Source organism: Coturnix japonica, chromosome 15, assembly GCF_001577835.2.
Source record: "Coturnix japonica isolate 7356 chromosome 15, Coturnix japonica 2.1, whole genome shotgun sequence".
In the NCBI taxonomy this organism is placed as follows: domain Eukaryota; kingdom Metazoa; phylum Chordata; class Aves; order Galliformes; family Phasianidae; genus Coturnix; species Coturnix japonica.
This window is the reverse complement of record NC_029530.1, coordinates 3,620,385-3,638,537: the sequence shown is the minus strand read 5'-3', so window position 1 is coordinate 3,638,537 and position 18,153 is coordinate 3,620,385. Positions and strand designations below refer to the sequence as shown.

The 18,153-nt window shown below is 41.6% G+C and overlaps 1 protein-coding gene across 3 annotated transcripts in view; it reads left to right on the top strand.

Moving 5' to 3' along the window:
- LOC107321483 (transmembrane protein 132B-like) overlaps positions 1-18,153 on the top strand; it is a 168,987-nt gene that overhangs the window by 118,301 nt on the left and 32,533 nt on the right. For all 3 annotated transcript variants that reach the window (XM_015878432.2, XM_032447854.1, XM_015878433.2), the window contains one exon: positions 16,281-16,424. In XM_015878432.2, coding sequence (XP_015733918.1) covers positions 16,281-16,424 — 144 coding nt within the window. The remainder of the gene's footprint in view (positions 1-16,280; positions 16,425-18,153) is intronic.

Genomic DNA, 18,153 nt, shown 5'->3' with positions numbered 1-18,153 from the left:
GGCCAGCGGTGCTTGTGGGAGCAGGGATACAAGTTCCAGGTTAATTCAAGAGGTGATAAATGCACTCCTTCTCTGATAGTGGGATTCAAAGGTGCTCTAAGAGAATGTCCCTGAGAAATTGTTGTCTGGTTAGAGCACTTCATTCATTCGATGGGGTGGGAGTTGATGGCCTTAGGCTGTGTTGGAGAGGTTCAGGCTAGATTTTAGGTGACATTCCTTCTCCCAGAGTGTTGAGGCATTGGCACAGACTGCACATAGAGGTGGAGGAGTTGGAAGTCTTTAAGAATGTGGAGATGTGGCACTGAAGGACGTGCTCAGTGGACATGATGGCTAGGATTGGACTTGGGGATCTTTGTGGTTGCTTCCAACCTCAGTGATTCTATGATTCATCCCCATTCCTGCAAGAGAAGACACAAGAGCTGAAGTTCGATAGGAAGGTGCTGTGGAGCCATTGGGTAACTTGGGGTGCCAGGTGTGGGTTAACAGCCCAGCACACTTCACCTTGCTAGAGGTTGGGGTGACAATGTGGAGCATTTGATCTCAGTCTCTCATTAGTGTGCAATTTCTTCCTTACCGTATGGATGTCAAAATGCATTTGATCTGCTGTGGAGTTAAAACCCTCATTGTTTCAGCCTCCGTTTTGAGGCTCACCTAATTAAAATTGAATTTCAAAGGGAAAAACATACCTTTGAATTCCTTGTCAGAGAAGGGATTTGCAGTGATTGCTCAGCCTTTTGCTTCTGGGTTGATGGTTCAAATCTGGTCTACATACCATAATGTGAGTATCAAACCTCTGGTTCAAATAGTTCTGTCCAGTGGAAAGATATTCAGGTTAAGAATTATTCACTGAAAATAATTCTAACCAATGTGTGCATTTTCAAGTTGTCCTAACTGGTCATGAACGATTCACAAGGAGGAAAAGGAATGCAAAAAATTCATCAAATAAATTATTCATTATATTCACTCAGCTATAGCTAACTGAATTGTCTAGACAGTAATTACTAATTTTTAAGCTATGGATGTTCACATAACACTGTTGTGTGGATAGCTTCAGTATACAGTGACTTGAGATAATATTAATGGATATAAGACAGCTAGCAGATGATTTTAATTGGGAAATTATATTGGATTTTTCTATTGAACTTCCATGAAATACTGCATAAATATTGAACCTCCTTAATGTTTTTCTCCTGCGGTAAATAGAGGCACAAGCGCTTCTGTTTGATTTGATCAGTGTGTAAGCAAACTTTAATGTTTCAAGAAAACATTAAATTCAGAACACAACAAGTGTACTCGGCAATAGTGCAGGGCTATGCTGGCATGGGAGAAAATGGTCTGGTTTTAATCCTTGTTTGCAGAAACATCAGTTATTTATGACAGTTAATTAGAAAGTCATAGAAATTAGGAAATCGGTAAATTTTATGACCATAATCAGAAAATCGTAAAGTCAAATAGATTTGTTATTGGGGCACGTGCCCTGGACTGACTGCAAGTTCATTTCGTGGCACGTTGTCAATTGCTCTGAGGTGGTCGGAGACTCTTCCATTTGATTCCAATTGATCAGAGCTCTTCCTTTTCTTACTTATTTCGCCTTTAAGAAAACAGGAGCAGGAAGCCCACATAAATGATTGGATACGATAACAAAAAGTAGGACATCGTTAACAAGTATTTGCATGAAATGTTATTTTCATGTGTGTTACTTCAAGCAATATCCTTTGGGGTATGGTTTATAGAGTGGCACATTAAAAGCCATGTGTAGCTCTCATTAACCCTCATACAAGCTGCGGTTCTTAGTGCTATCTTACTGCAATTTGATTTGATATTTAATTGCAGTAATTTAATTAATGGTACTGTAAATAAAAAGGCTGAGTTCTACCCTCCTACACACACATATGCACAGCCAGCAGCTCCAGTGGCTCCTGTGAGACTTCAATTTATGCATCTTCAAGCAGAATTTAACCCTAAGGATTAGGATAAAATGCCCAAATCCCAGAAAGACGCTGTAACTTGTTTGCATTGGAAATGTTACAGCATTAGTTTGAGCTTACAGGGAGAGCACGGCATGGAAAAACAAACCTATGTATCTCCCTCTAATGCTTGTAGGCAGGATAGGTCATGGAATTGCCTCCTTCTAATAGGACTCCATTTACAAACAGTTTACTAACAGTTATTAATACTTTTAAAATTAATTGGATAATTGCTAGAAAATCCAAATGGCCCAAAGAGCTACTTATGAGCCATAGCTTATAGGTGTTTATGACCCTCCTATTGACTTGCCCATAACCTTTGCTAACACATGCTACTCATGTCTTCTGCATGCTTGAAGTGCCTATTAAATATTGATTAGTCTCTTATAAACCATTTATAAATAGAAGCATGTAATATAAAATGTAACATAAAATCATTAAGGCTGCATGGTACGCAAGTTAATAGTAGCAATCTTGAAAAATTAGTGAGTGCATGAATTAAGCAAATTGTATCCATAAACTCTTAGCGGAGCCGCTGTTGAAGTTAGTGATGGCTCTTAGTAAAAAGCACTTGGCTCTTTTAATAAACCTATCTGTAAACAAGGAGTGCAACGTTATGCAGCTCCAAGCCTACCAGGTAATGCTGATTTCCTTTTCAGAATAGGCGAATAGCTGCAGGTTTTTACAGGAGGAGGAACATCGTGGTTAGGGAAAAAAGGTCCACGTTCGCTGGTGTTGCTGCTGTGAAACACAGAGATGTTCTGCTGATGTTAATGGAATTATTGCCTCTCCTTTATATATTAAATCACTGGCAGCTGCTCCTAAATCAGCCCTGGTACTGAACTGAAGTCAGCATGAGTAAAGTCCCACTTCAGAATAACGCTGCGCTGTTAAGCCTGGGGTAAATCAAATTGATGGTCATCCAAAGCTGCTGTGAGTGACGCTTGAGTGAGAACTTCTACCTGGATTCATGTTGCATGGGTTTGCATTGCTGTTTCATTAGGTATTATTGCAAATACTCCTGCCACGTTTACAGTGTTGTTTTTATATGGAAATGGCACCTGACCCTAAGGACAAAGCAGATTTGTGTCACCACCATCCTGTTGTTGTTAACAGGTTATTCAGATAGGCCAGTGCCAGCTCTGGCCAAAGTCTGACTTGTTCTGCAAACCTGCATTGCACTGACATTCCGAGTGGGAAGGACAAGCACAAAACCCCCGGCAATAAAGCAATCAGCAGTGCTTTTTGTTATGCAGAGGATAAAATCAGATAGATGGAAACAACAATAACAGAACAATGATTCAAAGTGCTTCTTTCAAGCCATCTCTTGCAATTTCCAGCTGCCTCTCCTCTTTGTCACATCTCACTTCTCAGCTAAACAGCAGAATTTGTGAGGCTCTCACTTTGCCTTTGACGTTTTTTACTTGTTACTCAGTGTCTGTATCTGACCTCCAGCTCTTAAAAGCCCAGCAATTAAGCAAATTCCAAAGAGGATTACAACTGAGAAATCAGAGGGTATAAAAGTGATTTAGCATGGAGTGCTGAGCATGACAAATCATTTTTGTGCCTAGACCTTGCTTTTCCGAAATGAGTTTCATTTAGAAGCACAGACAGACGTGGCTGTGTCTGGGTGCCAAGTGTCAGTGCAGCCCTTCTGCACTTGGTTCCTGCAGGGCTTCCTGAGGCTGTGGGACCTTACATAGGGACCATCTGCCTCCATGGTCATCAGCTCCCTTCTATTAGGAAACACACTGCCTCTTCCATGTGCAAACCCAGCTTCTTGGTTCTTCCCTGCCTGAAAGCACTGTGTTGTAGAAAGCAGAGGGATGGCAAGAGAGGGGTTTGGGGTTTCTGATATCTGGCAGATGAGACAGGAGGTGTTGATGCAACAAAGTGTCTGAGCGTACATTGACAAGGAAATGTTTCTTGAATGCTTCCCTGATGTGTGTTGCTGTGTGAGAAGTTTGGTTTAGTCATTCCCTGTAGCTGGAGCTGATACTTCATTGAGAAATGAAGAAATGATGAAGGGTATTAGCATGCACGTGTGTTGTTTGCGTGTGTCTGTGTATTGGGTTGCCTTGGAAACAAAGGGAGAAAGCATCACGAACCATAACATGCTTTCCATTTAAGGAACTTTGTGCTATTATAAAGCTACATGCAGAAATAATGCATGTATTCATTCATCCGTTCCGTAACAACTTGCTTATGGCAGACAGCAGCCTGAGAGTGCGGGTCCCATGTAAGATGATAGGAAACCACTTGAGTTTGTCACTGAGCATTGGGCCGAATGAATGAGCTGACATTGGTGAAGCTGATAATAATGTGGGAGGGGGGGGGCAAAAAAAAATGTATGAGAAATGTGAAAAATGTTGTCAGTGCTCCAGATGTGCATCAAAATCACTAAGATCTGAAACAGAAGTAGGGGATCCACATTGAAAAACAACGCAGAGAAGTTTAAGAACAGCTGTTTCAGCATATTGGCCTCCAACTCTCAGTATGTTGAAACAGCTGTCCGAGTGTTTTGGAGGTTAATCTGCTCCGTTAATCACCGTGTCCTTTGTTGGTTTTTTTTTTCCCATCAATTTATAGTAATGCTCATAGCACTCTTTGTGGGCATGTGGACAGAATGATAAATACAAAGCTTTATTAGCCATCACCAAAATGTGTGTTGGAAAACCTGTGCGTGGAAAAGCAGTCTTCAGACTGACCCCGGCTCTCAGAGAAATACAGGTTGGTAACATAGGAGCTAATCTCAGAAGCCAGATCATGGTAGTTTCCTAAGCCTCAGGGCAGGGCATGGTTAACCAGAATTGCTGGCAATGCTTTGTGAATGAAGTGCTGGAATCCAGCACTGTTTTCTATGTGTTCAGTCCCAACAATCTGCAGACAGTCACTCTGGCAATCCATGTGACCAGAAATAGGTAAAACCTAAACATCACTTCCAACCTTTCTAAATATCACTGCACATGTAAAGATAGCAAAGTCTTTACGTATCATATCCCAGTCCACATTTCATGTTGGGTTTTTTTTTTAAATGAAATATAGGGTCTCTGGCTTTGTTTTCCCCGAGAGACCATATTGGATAAGCTAGAAGAATATATTGTAAAAGCTGGGGAAATACAGGCTGCAAGAGCTACACACAGCTGTGCTGAGTGGATTCTAATGCCTGCAGATGGAGCTGCTGGTGGCAGCCTGGGACGGGCTCCTGCTTCACGTGGCCAAGGCTGAGTCAGTCATCCTGCTGCCAGCCCTCTGTGACTTGTTCAGTGTAAGCTCACCACATCTTCTCTTTCACTCCCATCTCAGCTTGGCATTAGGAAGAAACAGGGCTGCAGTTTCATTCTGGGTTGTTCTCTGTAATAGATTGTGTCACATTGCAGTGGACGTGCATATGGGAGTTCAATTACAAGATTATTGAGGGAAAGATCCAAAACTAAACCAACAGCTTACACAGTTACCTCCGATAATGAAGAAGAAGAGTTTTAAAATGCCAGCTATTGCTTCATTTAAGAACAACCTTTGGGCAGTTTGTTAAAGTCAGTCTCATTTAACAAGAAAGAATGAAACAAAGCAGGAAAATGCGTTTGCTATAGCTGCTGATGTTAGAAGAATGGCTTTAGTTGGCCACCTTGTGTTGTGTTGGCCATGAGAGCAAACATCTGCTACTCAAAGCATGCAGTGAAGCATGAAGAATGTGGAGTGAAGCTGTTGAGTGTCTTTTTCCATGTTTTGTGGTAAGATGCCTTCTGGCAGTAGTTCCTGGTCTTTTGGAAGGTGATGAAGCTGCAGCATAGCAAAAAACAACCCCAAAGATGTATTGAAACACCTTTTGTTTCAAGATCCAATTTATCCGTTTTCATAAGATTCCCACTGCTGCGACAAGCTGAAATTGCAGTACTAAATGTGACACTTTACTCACCATCTTCTCTGTATATCTTTCTTTGTGGACTTTCTTGTTCCCAGCAGTCGGAGGTTCACCTTTTGTAGGTGAATGCTCCCAATGAGGCTTTGCGAATAGAGGCTGGTGTCTGTGAGTATCTAACGCTGCCATTTTAGAGGAATACTTTGAAAGCAGATTTGCAGTGCTGGTTCTCAGAGGATTGTAGCACAGGCGGTGACTACAATGGGGATAAGGGACTACAGAAAAGGGGGGGAGGGGGGGAAAGGGCACTTTCTTCCATTGTCTTTCTCACCTGTGGGAAGCACTGGCCCATACCTGTGCCACGTGAGCCCATCTTGAGCACTGAGGAGGGCTGTCATCTGGGAGGGAGAACATGGCTGAATGCTACGTGGTATTAGAAAGGGTAGAGGGAAAGCCAACATAACAAGAAATGGAAGGTGAGGAGCCCTTGCTCCTTTCAAAGCTGTAATTGTATAGGGTTGCTTTCAAGTGAGAGCACTTTTGAGCTGGAATTCTGTGATACATTTACAAAGGCCTTGAAATGCAACACTCTCTCCTCGTCATTCCTTCACTAAAATGATGTGTCAAAATGCCACAGAACCGTATCTTTTCTTAAGCTCCATCTTCTGTAAAAAGCATATTCTTTTGTATTGGTCTGTCCCTGTAGCAGGAGCAGTGGCTATATAGCAAGAGGACCCCATCAGCTTCAATACAAGAAAGAATAGGGTATTACACCCGGTCTTCTTCCTACCTTACAACAGTAAACAATTTGAAATTCATCCTGCAAAAGAAGAAATACAAGAACTATCATTTGGAAATTTGCCCGCTTTTCAAGAGAAAAGAAGGAATGAATAGTTAACACAGCCAGTTTTTGGGAAGATAAATTTCCTTAATGGATGAAAATGGCAACTATTAATTCTATTTGAACAGTCCAGCAATGGCGATCTAATTTCTCTTTGCCAGTGAGTTGGGCTGTGTAGTCATTTCATGTTAAATAAAATGGCAGCAAATGGGGGATATTCTCCTCTTCCACGATAGTTCTTGCAGATGAGTTCTTTAACATGAAGTGGGTAATTCTCTTTTTACTCACTTACCGTACCTAGCTTGTCTTTCTGGAAGATTGGTATTTTTCCCATTACTCATAATGTAGCAGGTTTTGAAGAAATAATTGTGAAGTTTGAATTGTATAATGCCTTTTAAAGGCTAATTATGAAGATAATGCTTTGGAAGCAAAGATAGAAGGTCTTTTTTCATCTTCCTCCTGTTCTTCGGTGCTTTTTGTTGGGACAGAGAACCAAGTCAGCCACTACTTTGTGCAGTTTCCAGGCATTTTAAAACTTAAACTTTTAAAGTTACTTTGGAGTCTCGAGTTGGGCACAGAGTTAAGGACAAGGAGCCATTGTTAACAATTCTTTATCAAAGAAACACGCTGTGATTTTGATACGTGCTTGCTTTCACAGAATCACAAGTGCAGACCTTTGTCTGCTTACAGAATGCTTCTATCAAAAACCAATAATACTGTCACTTTCTATTCCCGTTCCTGAGAAGCATTAATGTCATCCCCCTTGTCTTCTTATTGTCTTGCCCCATTTCAAACCACCTGTGGGAAGGCATCAGAAGCCCTCTTTAAATGCAACATACTGCAGTAGTTTCAAATTAAGAAGTATTCTTTTCTCTTGAGGTTATCTACAGCATTGGGATACACGGTAGCATGCTGGTATCATTTTCCACTTAAGAAAGGCAGCAAGTAAGACAGTCTTTCTTTCCTTGCATCTGTTACTGGTCGCTTTATTTGTGGCCTTCTGTATTTCTTTACAATCACTGGCATTTGTTTTGCTGCACAGCTGAATTTCAGCTAACCAACCAATAAATTAACTGTTTGAGATGTTGCATGCTCAGCATTTACAGATAAAAGGCCATTTGGTAGGAAAGATGAGCAAATCAGTATTTAAACTGTGCAGAACCAGCAGCAGGTTTGAGTGTAATCTTACTGGAAAGGCATGGATCTAGGACATGGGAAATGGGGATTCAGTTTCTCATTGTGTCATTGGCCTGGTGGGATTTTCCTGCGTTGTTATTTGACCTGTAAAATGGAGATAACCATCTTGTCCCTTGCAAAGCTGAGAGCTGTTTTTAAAAGTGTTGCTGAAGGGTAAGATGCTATAAGGAGTAACGTAAATTAAACATTCAGTGTGTAATTTTTAGAACAGATGAAGGCTGTATGGGGAAAGATGAAAGATTAGTTTGATCCTGATTTCACAGGACTCTTCCATTTGTGTAATTCCATGATCTTTGCTGTAGTTCCTCTCTTGTACCATTCTAGCCAAGAGCAGAATCCAGTCTTTACTCAGAGGTTCTTAGAATGTTCTTCAGTTCAAGGGTCTGTGTGTCCCCAGAGCTGGTGGACTGAAGAACACTTTGGTTCTGAAAGCAGTGGCTCAACTTGTGGAACACAGCTGATATTGGCCCATTCTGCAGCAAATATCAGCTGTGCTGAGAAATTCAATCATGAAAGATAAAAAAAATAAAATGAGATTTAGTTTTGAACTCGAATAAAGCAGAGGTCGTTCTTTATAAAGTTGAGCAGAAAAAGAAGTAATCAGACATAGAGACAGGATGGAACTGACAGCACTTCTGAACAGGTACAAGGTGAACAAGTAGAAAAACAAAAATGAAGAGCAAAAATGCAAGTCACATAGCAGCAGGGAAAGGAAGGAAGGAAAAACCTCCAGAAATCCAAAGGGCAGTTAGAACACTCAAATAAATGAATGTTGTCATTTGGAAAAATCACTCTTTAATTTGAGCTTTCTTTTTCTTTCTTCATCCCTTCCCTCCCCCACTCCCCCAAATACTCTCACAGGTGTCTCTTTTTCCATTCTTGGGTTTTGTCACATTATATGGCTGTAGAAGTGTGTGTCAAAGTTAGGAATCATGCAGCGCTGTAAGTACTTGCTAATGCTGTCCTCGGAGTAAATAACAGAAGTGTATAGATGCTGATTGTTTGTAATTGAAAACAGGGAGGAAAAGAGCTCTCTCCTCCAGCCATCAGGGCTAAACTGGACATGTGAGCCCTTAAACAGGCAATAGAGAGAGAGAAAACTTGCACACTTCTGCTGCCCTGAGATATGTGGTTGAGGCAGCAGCTGCCAGGGAGGGAATGGCACACTGTGGGCACTGGGGGGATCACTGTGTGGGTGAGGGCTGGCAGTGGGCATGGTCTGCTGATTGACAGTGATGCTGTGCTGGGTGTGTGGAAGTTATATCCTGGGAGCAGACAGATGGAAGCCCATGGAATTACTTCCATAGGTGATGTAGGTATATGTAGCAGTGTGGTCCTGACAGATAAGAGATGAAAAAAAACAGGAGAGAAGAGAAAAAAAAAAAACAACAACCCAAATCTTGTTTGGATAATCGTAGAATCATTAAGAATAGAGTTAGGATAGCATGGCTAGATTGTGGTTGGACTTGATGATGTTAAAGGTCTTTTCCAGCCTGAGCATTTCTGTGGTTCTGTGTTACATCTGCTTTCCCACATACTTTGTTTTGCTCATAAATGGGTATTATCATGCCATAGCTATTGTGTGAATGGCCTAATGTGTGCCAAAGGAGAAAGAGCTGTGCTGCTTCCTTGAGAGGATGCTCCTGAAGGATGTTGGGCAGTCATGAAGACATGCTGTAATTAATTGGTGCACTCTGCTATAGCATTAAGCAGCTGTTATTACAGAAGGACGTGGATTTCTGCCCAGGTAGTGCTCATGGTAGATGATGAGCACACAGATTGCATCAGTAAACTCACATGATACGCAACCTTATGTTTCAGTGTCTGTAGTTTTGCACTTGTGAAACTGAAGCCTTTTCAAGCTGGTGAGTTGCCAACATCTCCATTGCCCCCATAGCATAGAGTTTCCTTAAAAAAAAAACCCACACAAACAAAACCCTTCTTCCAGCCTGCACCGACAGAAACTACAGTAAGTAGGAAAGCAATTCATTGAAATGGTTACCAAGAATGTTGTTAAATGTTCTGAAACTAGTGGGACAGAAATAGAGAAAGAAAATTTCATGTTGACCAGAAAGGTTTTTATCTTTGATGACTGCTGACACTCAAATAAATCCAATAGTTGCATTTCCTAAACTAGGCAAAACATGGCCTTCCTAGATTCTTCAGAGGAAGAAGCCTTTGACAGATCCTCAGGTGATTGTTTTGTGATCATCTGGAAAGAATTATTTATTCATTGGTTCATCCAGAACATCACTGCATGTGAGCAGACAGCTCTGCCCATTTGGAATCCTCTTGAGGTCAGGGGGACATAATTTAATTTCAAATGGAGATGGCCCATGCTCTTATCAAACATCAGAATATGGTAAAAGAAAGGAAAAACCAATGGTGTTAAGTGATCTATGATGTTCTGTTGAGAACAACTGGCACAGATCTATCAGATAAATGCTCAGGTGAGTTGCAGATTGTTAAGCATAGTGCAAATTCAAGTGTGGGTGATTGGCTGAGTTTACCATAATACTTCTAGGTTGATCTTTATTTCATAGGATGCTAAAACGGCAGAGAAATGCAAGCCAGGAGCTCTTGCAGTCTGTATTCTCCGTGCAAACAACTAAAATCAGATGTGTGATAGCTGCTCTTCAGCTGTAAAAATTTCCCATTTCTTCTGCTTCGGGCATGTGCTTCAGAGTGATGGTGTCATGATGTTTAACATAGGTTTGGAGAATAGTGTCTGCTGGTACATAATGGGCTGAAGTGAAATAGCAGGAGCCCGGTCCCATGAAAGGTCTGTTGCTGATGCAGAAGGCACTGGTACTTAGCTGAGCCAGTGGAGACTGCCTGACAGGTTGCAATTACTTCTGCCAAGTGCACCAGGCTGCATTCTGAACCTTTGCTTAATGGGGGCAGATCTGTTCTGAGTTACAAAAAAAATGAAACAAAACTGCCTCAGGTCCTGGATATGACAGTGTCTGCTTCTAATCAGGTTTCACCTTCAGCAGCAGCTTTTGCTTATTCATCCTACATAAACCTCTAAATGAGCTGAATTTCCATCATAAAAAAACACCAACATGGAAATGGCATAAATCTCAACTTCAGTTGTGTCAAATTCCAAGGCAGAGTTTCCACTGTCTGATCACGTTTGCCAGGTACACTCTGCTAAGATAAGAGCTTCCTTCAGTGTATCTGTGGCAAAAGGGCAAGATATAGAATGAGATTCCGCTTTGGAATCTGTATCATGCGTTTCTTTTTTGTGCTGTAGCAAATTGTTTTTGCAGCCTGCACTGTAATATGCATCCAGAATAATATTCAATTAGGCTAATAGTTGCTGCTTACATTGTTCTCTAAGAATCAGTGATTAAGAACCGCTCTGTATGGTTCAATCTCCATTAATTAATTTCCCATGCAGAATATATACACCTGCCTGTTCTTCCTTGGGGATCCCAATATGAACTAAAGCTATTTTGCAGGTAAACAAAGGAGGTAAAGGATGACCTTTAACTCTGACAGCAGCATTTGTGATTTACCATCTGCCATAACCGATGACTCTTGATAGCAATATATTGGAAAAAAGCTGAAATGAGGGAACATCTGGAGACAGAGGGAGTTGGGGGGGAGTGGGGATGAGCAGCAGGTGTGGCTTGTTGGAGCAGAATCGTAGGATCACAGTCATTAAGGTTGGAATGCCCACTAAGATCATCTAGTCAACCATCAACCCATTGAAGGACTTGAGTGTAGCTCTGATACCTGAAAACCTGGCAAGCAGCTGATTTCACAGGTGAGTCTACAAGTTTTTTATTTGCACAATAAGGAATTAACGTTGTTCAGCCCTTAGTTCAGCAGCACCGACCACCAGAGCCACCAGCATTGCTGTGGGTCTGCTTCCATGTGTGATGTGGACTGGTTGTGGAGAAGTAGGGAGGAAAAATGTTAAAGAACAATGTGAGCTCTTTGCAAAGATTGTTTATGCGCTTAATAAACACAGTCTCAGTTGTTTGTTCTCAACACTGGGTTGCAAAATGGTAAATCTTACCTGATCTAATGGTGGTATACAGAAATAGCTTTCTAGCAACCCAACTTCATTAATATGTATTGGAAAGCTAAAAAAGTAGTCAGCTGTGAGGGGAAAAAAAGTACAGAATTGCTTTGGATTATAATAATTTCAGCAAAGCATCTAATTTATATATTAAGCTTGCTTAATGGGCTTATACTGCCTTGCTCTTTGATCTGAAGAAAAAGGTGCTGAATAATTTATCAAATATATATATAAAAAAAAATCCCCTGGCCCAGCCCACACATCACAACCTGCCCTATAATTTCCATTTTCTAAGAGATGCCATTTCCAGGCAGGAGAACTGGTTCCTAAAGATTCCTTCCAATGTTACAAATGAATTTTTATGAGGTACACTCTGGGGAAAAAATAATAATGAAGCAATGCAATTCTGCAGACAAATGTTTCGGGTCTATGCCTTCCTCACTAAAGACAGTCATTTCAACTAAATGCCAAAAGGCATTTAGCTGTAACATTTGTCAGTGGAATAGGGTTGGCTTTAGGTTTCCCTCCTGATTTACAATTGAGTGTTTATTGGGTTTGCTGTACTGTAGCGTGTTTTGTTAACCTCTGAAAAAGCACATCTAGATTGTGTATTAATCACTAGGATGATGTCTGTTGCAGTAAATTGGGTCGGTGCAGGGTTTCTGTGGAAAGGAGAGGGATGCAGGGTGCTCTCAAGGGGTAGGAAAGATGTACTGGTGGTCCTGGTGTGAGTAATAAGGCCCCTGAGATGGTTCCTTGTATGATGGATGCATCACTATCTTCTTGACTTGCAGTGGATGGGTGAGCTGTGACAGTCATGGGCCTGGTGAGGATTTAGGTCAGTGAGGCATTGTTTAAAGCCTGATGATTGGGACCTCAGTGCCTGGAGTTCCTCAGTGATCCCTACTGGTCACATCCCCACTAACAGCCCTGCCATGGCTCTTGACACCTCTCCCATTCACATTTCTCCCCCATTTGTCCAATGCAATGAGTTGTCAAACATTTACCATGGCTGTGTGCAGGGTTTATTCATATTTAAATAAAGCCATTATCCTGGCCTTGAGTTTCAGTAGTTTTCTACTCTTCCTCTTGAGTATTTCTCTCAGTAGTGCCATCTAATCAGCTTTAGGTTTTAATTAAACAGCTGTCATTTGCTTCCTAGTTCTGTTGCAACCTGATGTTGTATTAAATTTTAATTTAGCCTAGGCTGGATAAGGAGTAGATTCCTTCAGACAACAAAGAAACGCTATTAGCAGGTTACAGTTGTAATTAAGAAGAGCTCTGCTGAAGTACTAATGCATTCAGGTACAGAGAAGGAATGGAGATAAACACACACATAATTGTTATTCAAGGATAGTGCAGCAATGTGAATGTCTAGTTTCTGCCCCAGCCGCTTAACTTCCAGGTCTTGGTCAAGATCCCATATTAAACCCATGGCAGAGGAAGTACGAAAGGACACTGTCTTTTACCTGGGTGCTCCAGATGTCCAGGGATGCTGTGTGACCTGCCCATGTAAATCAGTGCTGTTACCTCTCTCTAGAGCTCAGTGATGCTGATGGTGACCAGCAGAGTTGTTTTACATGCAGTGACCCTTCTTTCTCCAGAAAACCTTGCTGTGGAAATAGAAGACACACCTAACAGAATCTACTGAAGGTGCAAGTAAATTAAAAAATAAAAAGAAAAAAGAAAGAAAAAAGAGGTCTGCTTATAAATCTAACAGACAGTCAATTAGTTCAGTTCTGCCTTCATATTTCTTCCTCAGAGGAAATATGTTTTGTCAGTCTATAAATAGCCAGCTCTTAGAAAGGTCTTTACACGGCCTATTATACTCGTGTAACACCCGATGCAGGCATCAGGCATCTGAAATATTGATTTCTATGGTAGAATTGCTTACCAGGGAAGCGCAGCTTTGTGAAGCAGCACCGGCTAATTAGCACTGTGGGTATCTGCACTGACTGGGACAGAGGGGAGGTTCAGGACTGTGCCGTGTCAAGAAAGAGGTGAGCATATTGCAGAGCATCTACAAACGGAGGAGTGGCAACGTGTCACTTCTGAGCCCTTTTCTCTCACACTGAGAGTTGACAGAAGAATGTAAATCTTTCTGCATTATCCTTTGGAACATCAGAGTGTGACTTCAGCTTGGAAACTGAGCAGCTCTTAGGAGTTAATAGACTAGAGGTTGTGTTTGGCTGCTGTCACACGGATGGTCGGCAGTTGGGTGATACAACAAAAAGTACAGAAGCAAAGCAGCCAGCTCAGGCCTGCTGAGAACCTGAGTCCACTGAAGTCAAAAGAGGTTTTTCATCTGTTGTTCAGTAGAGCTTTGGATCAGACTGTGAGTGCTGCCTGCCCCTGTGCTAAGAGCAGGGGCTTTGGAAGCAGAATTAGGCACGCATGTGCTGCCCATGACGTTGGCAAAAATGCTGTTTCTCCTGATGCACTGAGGACTGTTGTTGAGGAGCATCTTAGAAGCATCCTGATGACAAACCAGGACATGAAACCACCATGTCTACATCATGTATTCAACATACATCAACTTGACGGTGTAGATTGATTTGCCATTGGTCTGGTGCCATCTGCCTACTTTCTGCTGTATTTGTCCATGAAGCATCCTTTGTTTATCTTCACCTGGTTTACACAACCCCTTTCTACCCATGCTGCAGCTAACTTCTCACACAGCAGCGAATTTCCTTCATGTTGTTGGAGCCTGAGTCTTTATACAGGTTCTCCACTTGTTCTTTCACACTTTTGCTTTTTCGCATCTGTTTGCTGGTGTCCCTCTGTCATGGGTGGCAGCTGGTGATAAATGATCCCATTCAGCATAACCAAAACCCAGTCATTTACTGCGTGAAACATCTGCCTGGTGCCTGGCAGAGAACAGGACAAGGAGGATTGTATTTATTTCATGAGGTGTAATTCAGAAAAACATCTCTATTCAGGACAGCACTTACACATGTGCTTAAATCACAGAGAAGTCTAAGTGTCAAGTTGAGCCACATACTTTTAGTGCTGTTTTGAACAGAAATGGACTGGAGTACACATTTAAGTGCTTTTCTGGAACATGCCTGCCCATAAAGCTCTACTAGACTGTATTAGTTAGCTGGCGCTGGTGTTATTAGTACTTCTACTTATTTAATTCAGGGTGCTTTTTGTAGAAGTTTCTGAATATTGATTAATAATACATCTTAGTTGCGAGTATTTATTGGACTTCTCCAGCTGTCCTTAGCTGGTGGTCAATGCCCATTATTTTCTATCAATCTAACTAGCAGGCAGAAGTAAATGATAGTGAATATATTTTCCTATGTAAGCTGCCACCAAATTTTCCACTAAAATCTGTTTATTCTTCCACCAATTCAAATAATGGAATTTAAAGTTAGATTAGTTGGAAGCAACTTCTTTCCCCCCCCCCCCAGCTCAAGCAATTAGCTTTATGGAAGCTGAAAAATGAGCAGCAGATGGATTTAAAGCAGTATTTCCTTGTGAAGGCTTTTCTAGAACGCTGAACTGAATCTCTATGGAAGCAGAGGTGGTGTGAAGCTTTGGGCCTGCAGTGAGCATTGCTTAAGCAGAGACGTGTTCCTCTGCAGGCCTCCATCAGAGCTGTTCCACTCCAGTCTGCTCTGCTTACGCAAGGCAGGGACCTCTGGGCAACTCACTTGGAGCAATTAATCAAACTGCAGCCACACTGAGATGCCGGGGAAGGCTGCTTTAATGCAGTCATTAGAGTGCCAGTGCTGTGAATTCGTCAGGATTAGAGAGAAATGTGGTAAAACATCTCCAGGTGGGATTTTGATGGGGAAAGATTAGAAAAATTGCATGTGACATTGCTTAGTTGGTAATAGCATACCTCATGCATGGTTTTTCTAATCATATATTAATGTCCAGAAAAGGGACAACTGGCTCAACTTGAGCCAGTATGGAAGAAATGCTGTTGCTGTAGTGCTTGGCAGTATATATATAATATATATATAGGAATATATATTCCTATATCCCAGGCATGATTTGGGACATAAGGGTGGGACGAGCTGTTGACACCCCTGGAGGTGGTGCTTGAAACACACTGAGGTTCTGCCAACCCACAGATGTGTCTTTGCGGATCATTGCATTATGGATTTCATTTCCACAACAGCCAAACCTATAAATGGACTCAGAAAGAGTAAATCTGTATGTCTGTCAAACCAGAACTTGGTGGTCCAGATGCAGATTTTGGCCTTGAAAATTGTGACACCATTAACTGCAGGGAGCTCGCAGGCTGTGTGCAGGGAAATGTCACTCCCCTATCCCTGTCTGAGAGAAGGTTTTGGTTCTGTAGTCTGATCTCTGCAGTGTTCTGTGCTTATTGCTTCTCTAATGCCCATCCCATAATTGTGTGTGTGCATACAGGACACAGAAGTCCTTAATACGGCCATCCTGACGGGCAAAACGGTGTCAGTTCCAGTCAAGGTTGTTGCAGTGCAAGAGGATGGGTCGGTCGTTGATGTTTCAGAGTCCACTGAGTGCAAATCAGCTGATGAAGACGTCATAAAGGTAAGATGACCACGTGAGATGGGGAACGAGGGAAACACAACTCTTTTCCCTTGCCTTCTCCACCACCACTGTACTGGGACGTAGCCCACAGTTGGGATTTTGCATGGTTTTATACAATCATAGCTGTTTCTGCAGTGTTGGGTGGCTTCTGCTGTGCAGTAAGGAGCCTGATCTCCAGAGGTTATGCAATGTTAGCATATTTCTGTAGACTGATGTGGAGCCATTTGTGCTGGTGCTTTCCATAAGGTGTGGGAGAAGGCAAGGGATGCTGAAAGTGTGTTCCTGGTCTTTGCTGCTGGCCAGCTAGAGCTAGCGAGAAAGAACGTGTTGTCTGATACATCCCATGTGGGAACAGTCAGCTTGCTGTGCAGGAATCTTTATTCTCGTGTGGCTTTTCTGCATCCATTATTAAATGCAGTTCCTATTTTTGACAACTCTGAATGAGCTCTTCACCAATACTGGGGATAAATAAGATCCTCTAAGACACACAACATCTAATTGCATTTTAATTCTTACAAGAAAGAAACTGCTTTGTAGTTAAATATTTTGATACATTTTGCTGTTCTTTTTTTTTGCTATGTCCTATGCAGCTAGTTGTCTCTTACCAGTGGCTATTATTTATCAGTTGACAATGAAGCGTTTGTGTTATAAACTCAAGCACCACTTTATATATCATCAACATACTGCTCAGTTTTCTCTTCTTTGCACTTCAGAAAACGAGGTCTAAAAGATGATATGTGGACTTCTCTTTCTATTGAGTTTATTGGATTTCTAGGACTCGCTATTAGAAAATACGGGACAGAGCCAGATACAAAAAGATGAGGGAAAGAACTCCCATTATTTCAAAGCACTGCTTGTTTAAAGTCCATTTAGTTCAATCAGCAGTTATCCATATGGATGTCCTGTCAAAACTGGCTGTGAAGTTGTTCTGGTTTCTGAATTTAAAAGGTCCACTGAAGCTGGCAACTACATAAAGCTTGACGCGACCTCTCTGAGCAGAGACATGATTGCCAGCCGCTTCCTTGGATTTACACACTTGAAGAAAGCAAAGCTCTTGCCCTTTGACCATCATCTTTTCTAGCTTTTAAAAATAAGCTGTATTTCTAGGTGGAAACAGACTTGTTTCAAAACACCTTCAACTTGATGAGGGGCCTTCTATCCCTTGCAATGAACTGGGGAGATCAGACCAAAACAATGGCCAAAATGCTGCATAGGTTTTACAGGATTTTTGCTGTATATTCCCACAGCTCATCCTTTCTTTCTTTATTTCTAATGACTACACTGGGTACCAGTCCAGTCTCCATGCCTCTGTGCAATTATTTGGGCATCAAATTGCTGGTCGAAAATAGTGCTTTGGGGACTCTTTCCCAGAACTGGTACCCAACTTTGCTAACATAATGAAAACACAAAGGTTTGAATGTGGTCTTTTCTGTGTTCTACTTGCCCCATCTTGGAGATATAAACGGTCTCAAAATGGGTGTAATGTTATTCTCCTGTAAATCTGAGGATCCTTATAATGGATTTCAGTCACAGATTGCTGAGAGGAGCTTTCAGGCTTAATTTTGTAACTGGAAATATAGATACTGGTTGCAAGACTGAATTCATAAGGATGAATTAGATGAGTTAAAATTTAGTACATGCTGGATGTGCCTGTATTTTTTTCACAGAATTGCCAGTTTCCCTTTAGAAGCCCCTTTGGTAAACTCAGTACTGACATAGCTTCCGGATT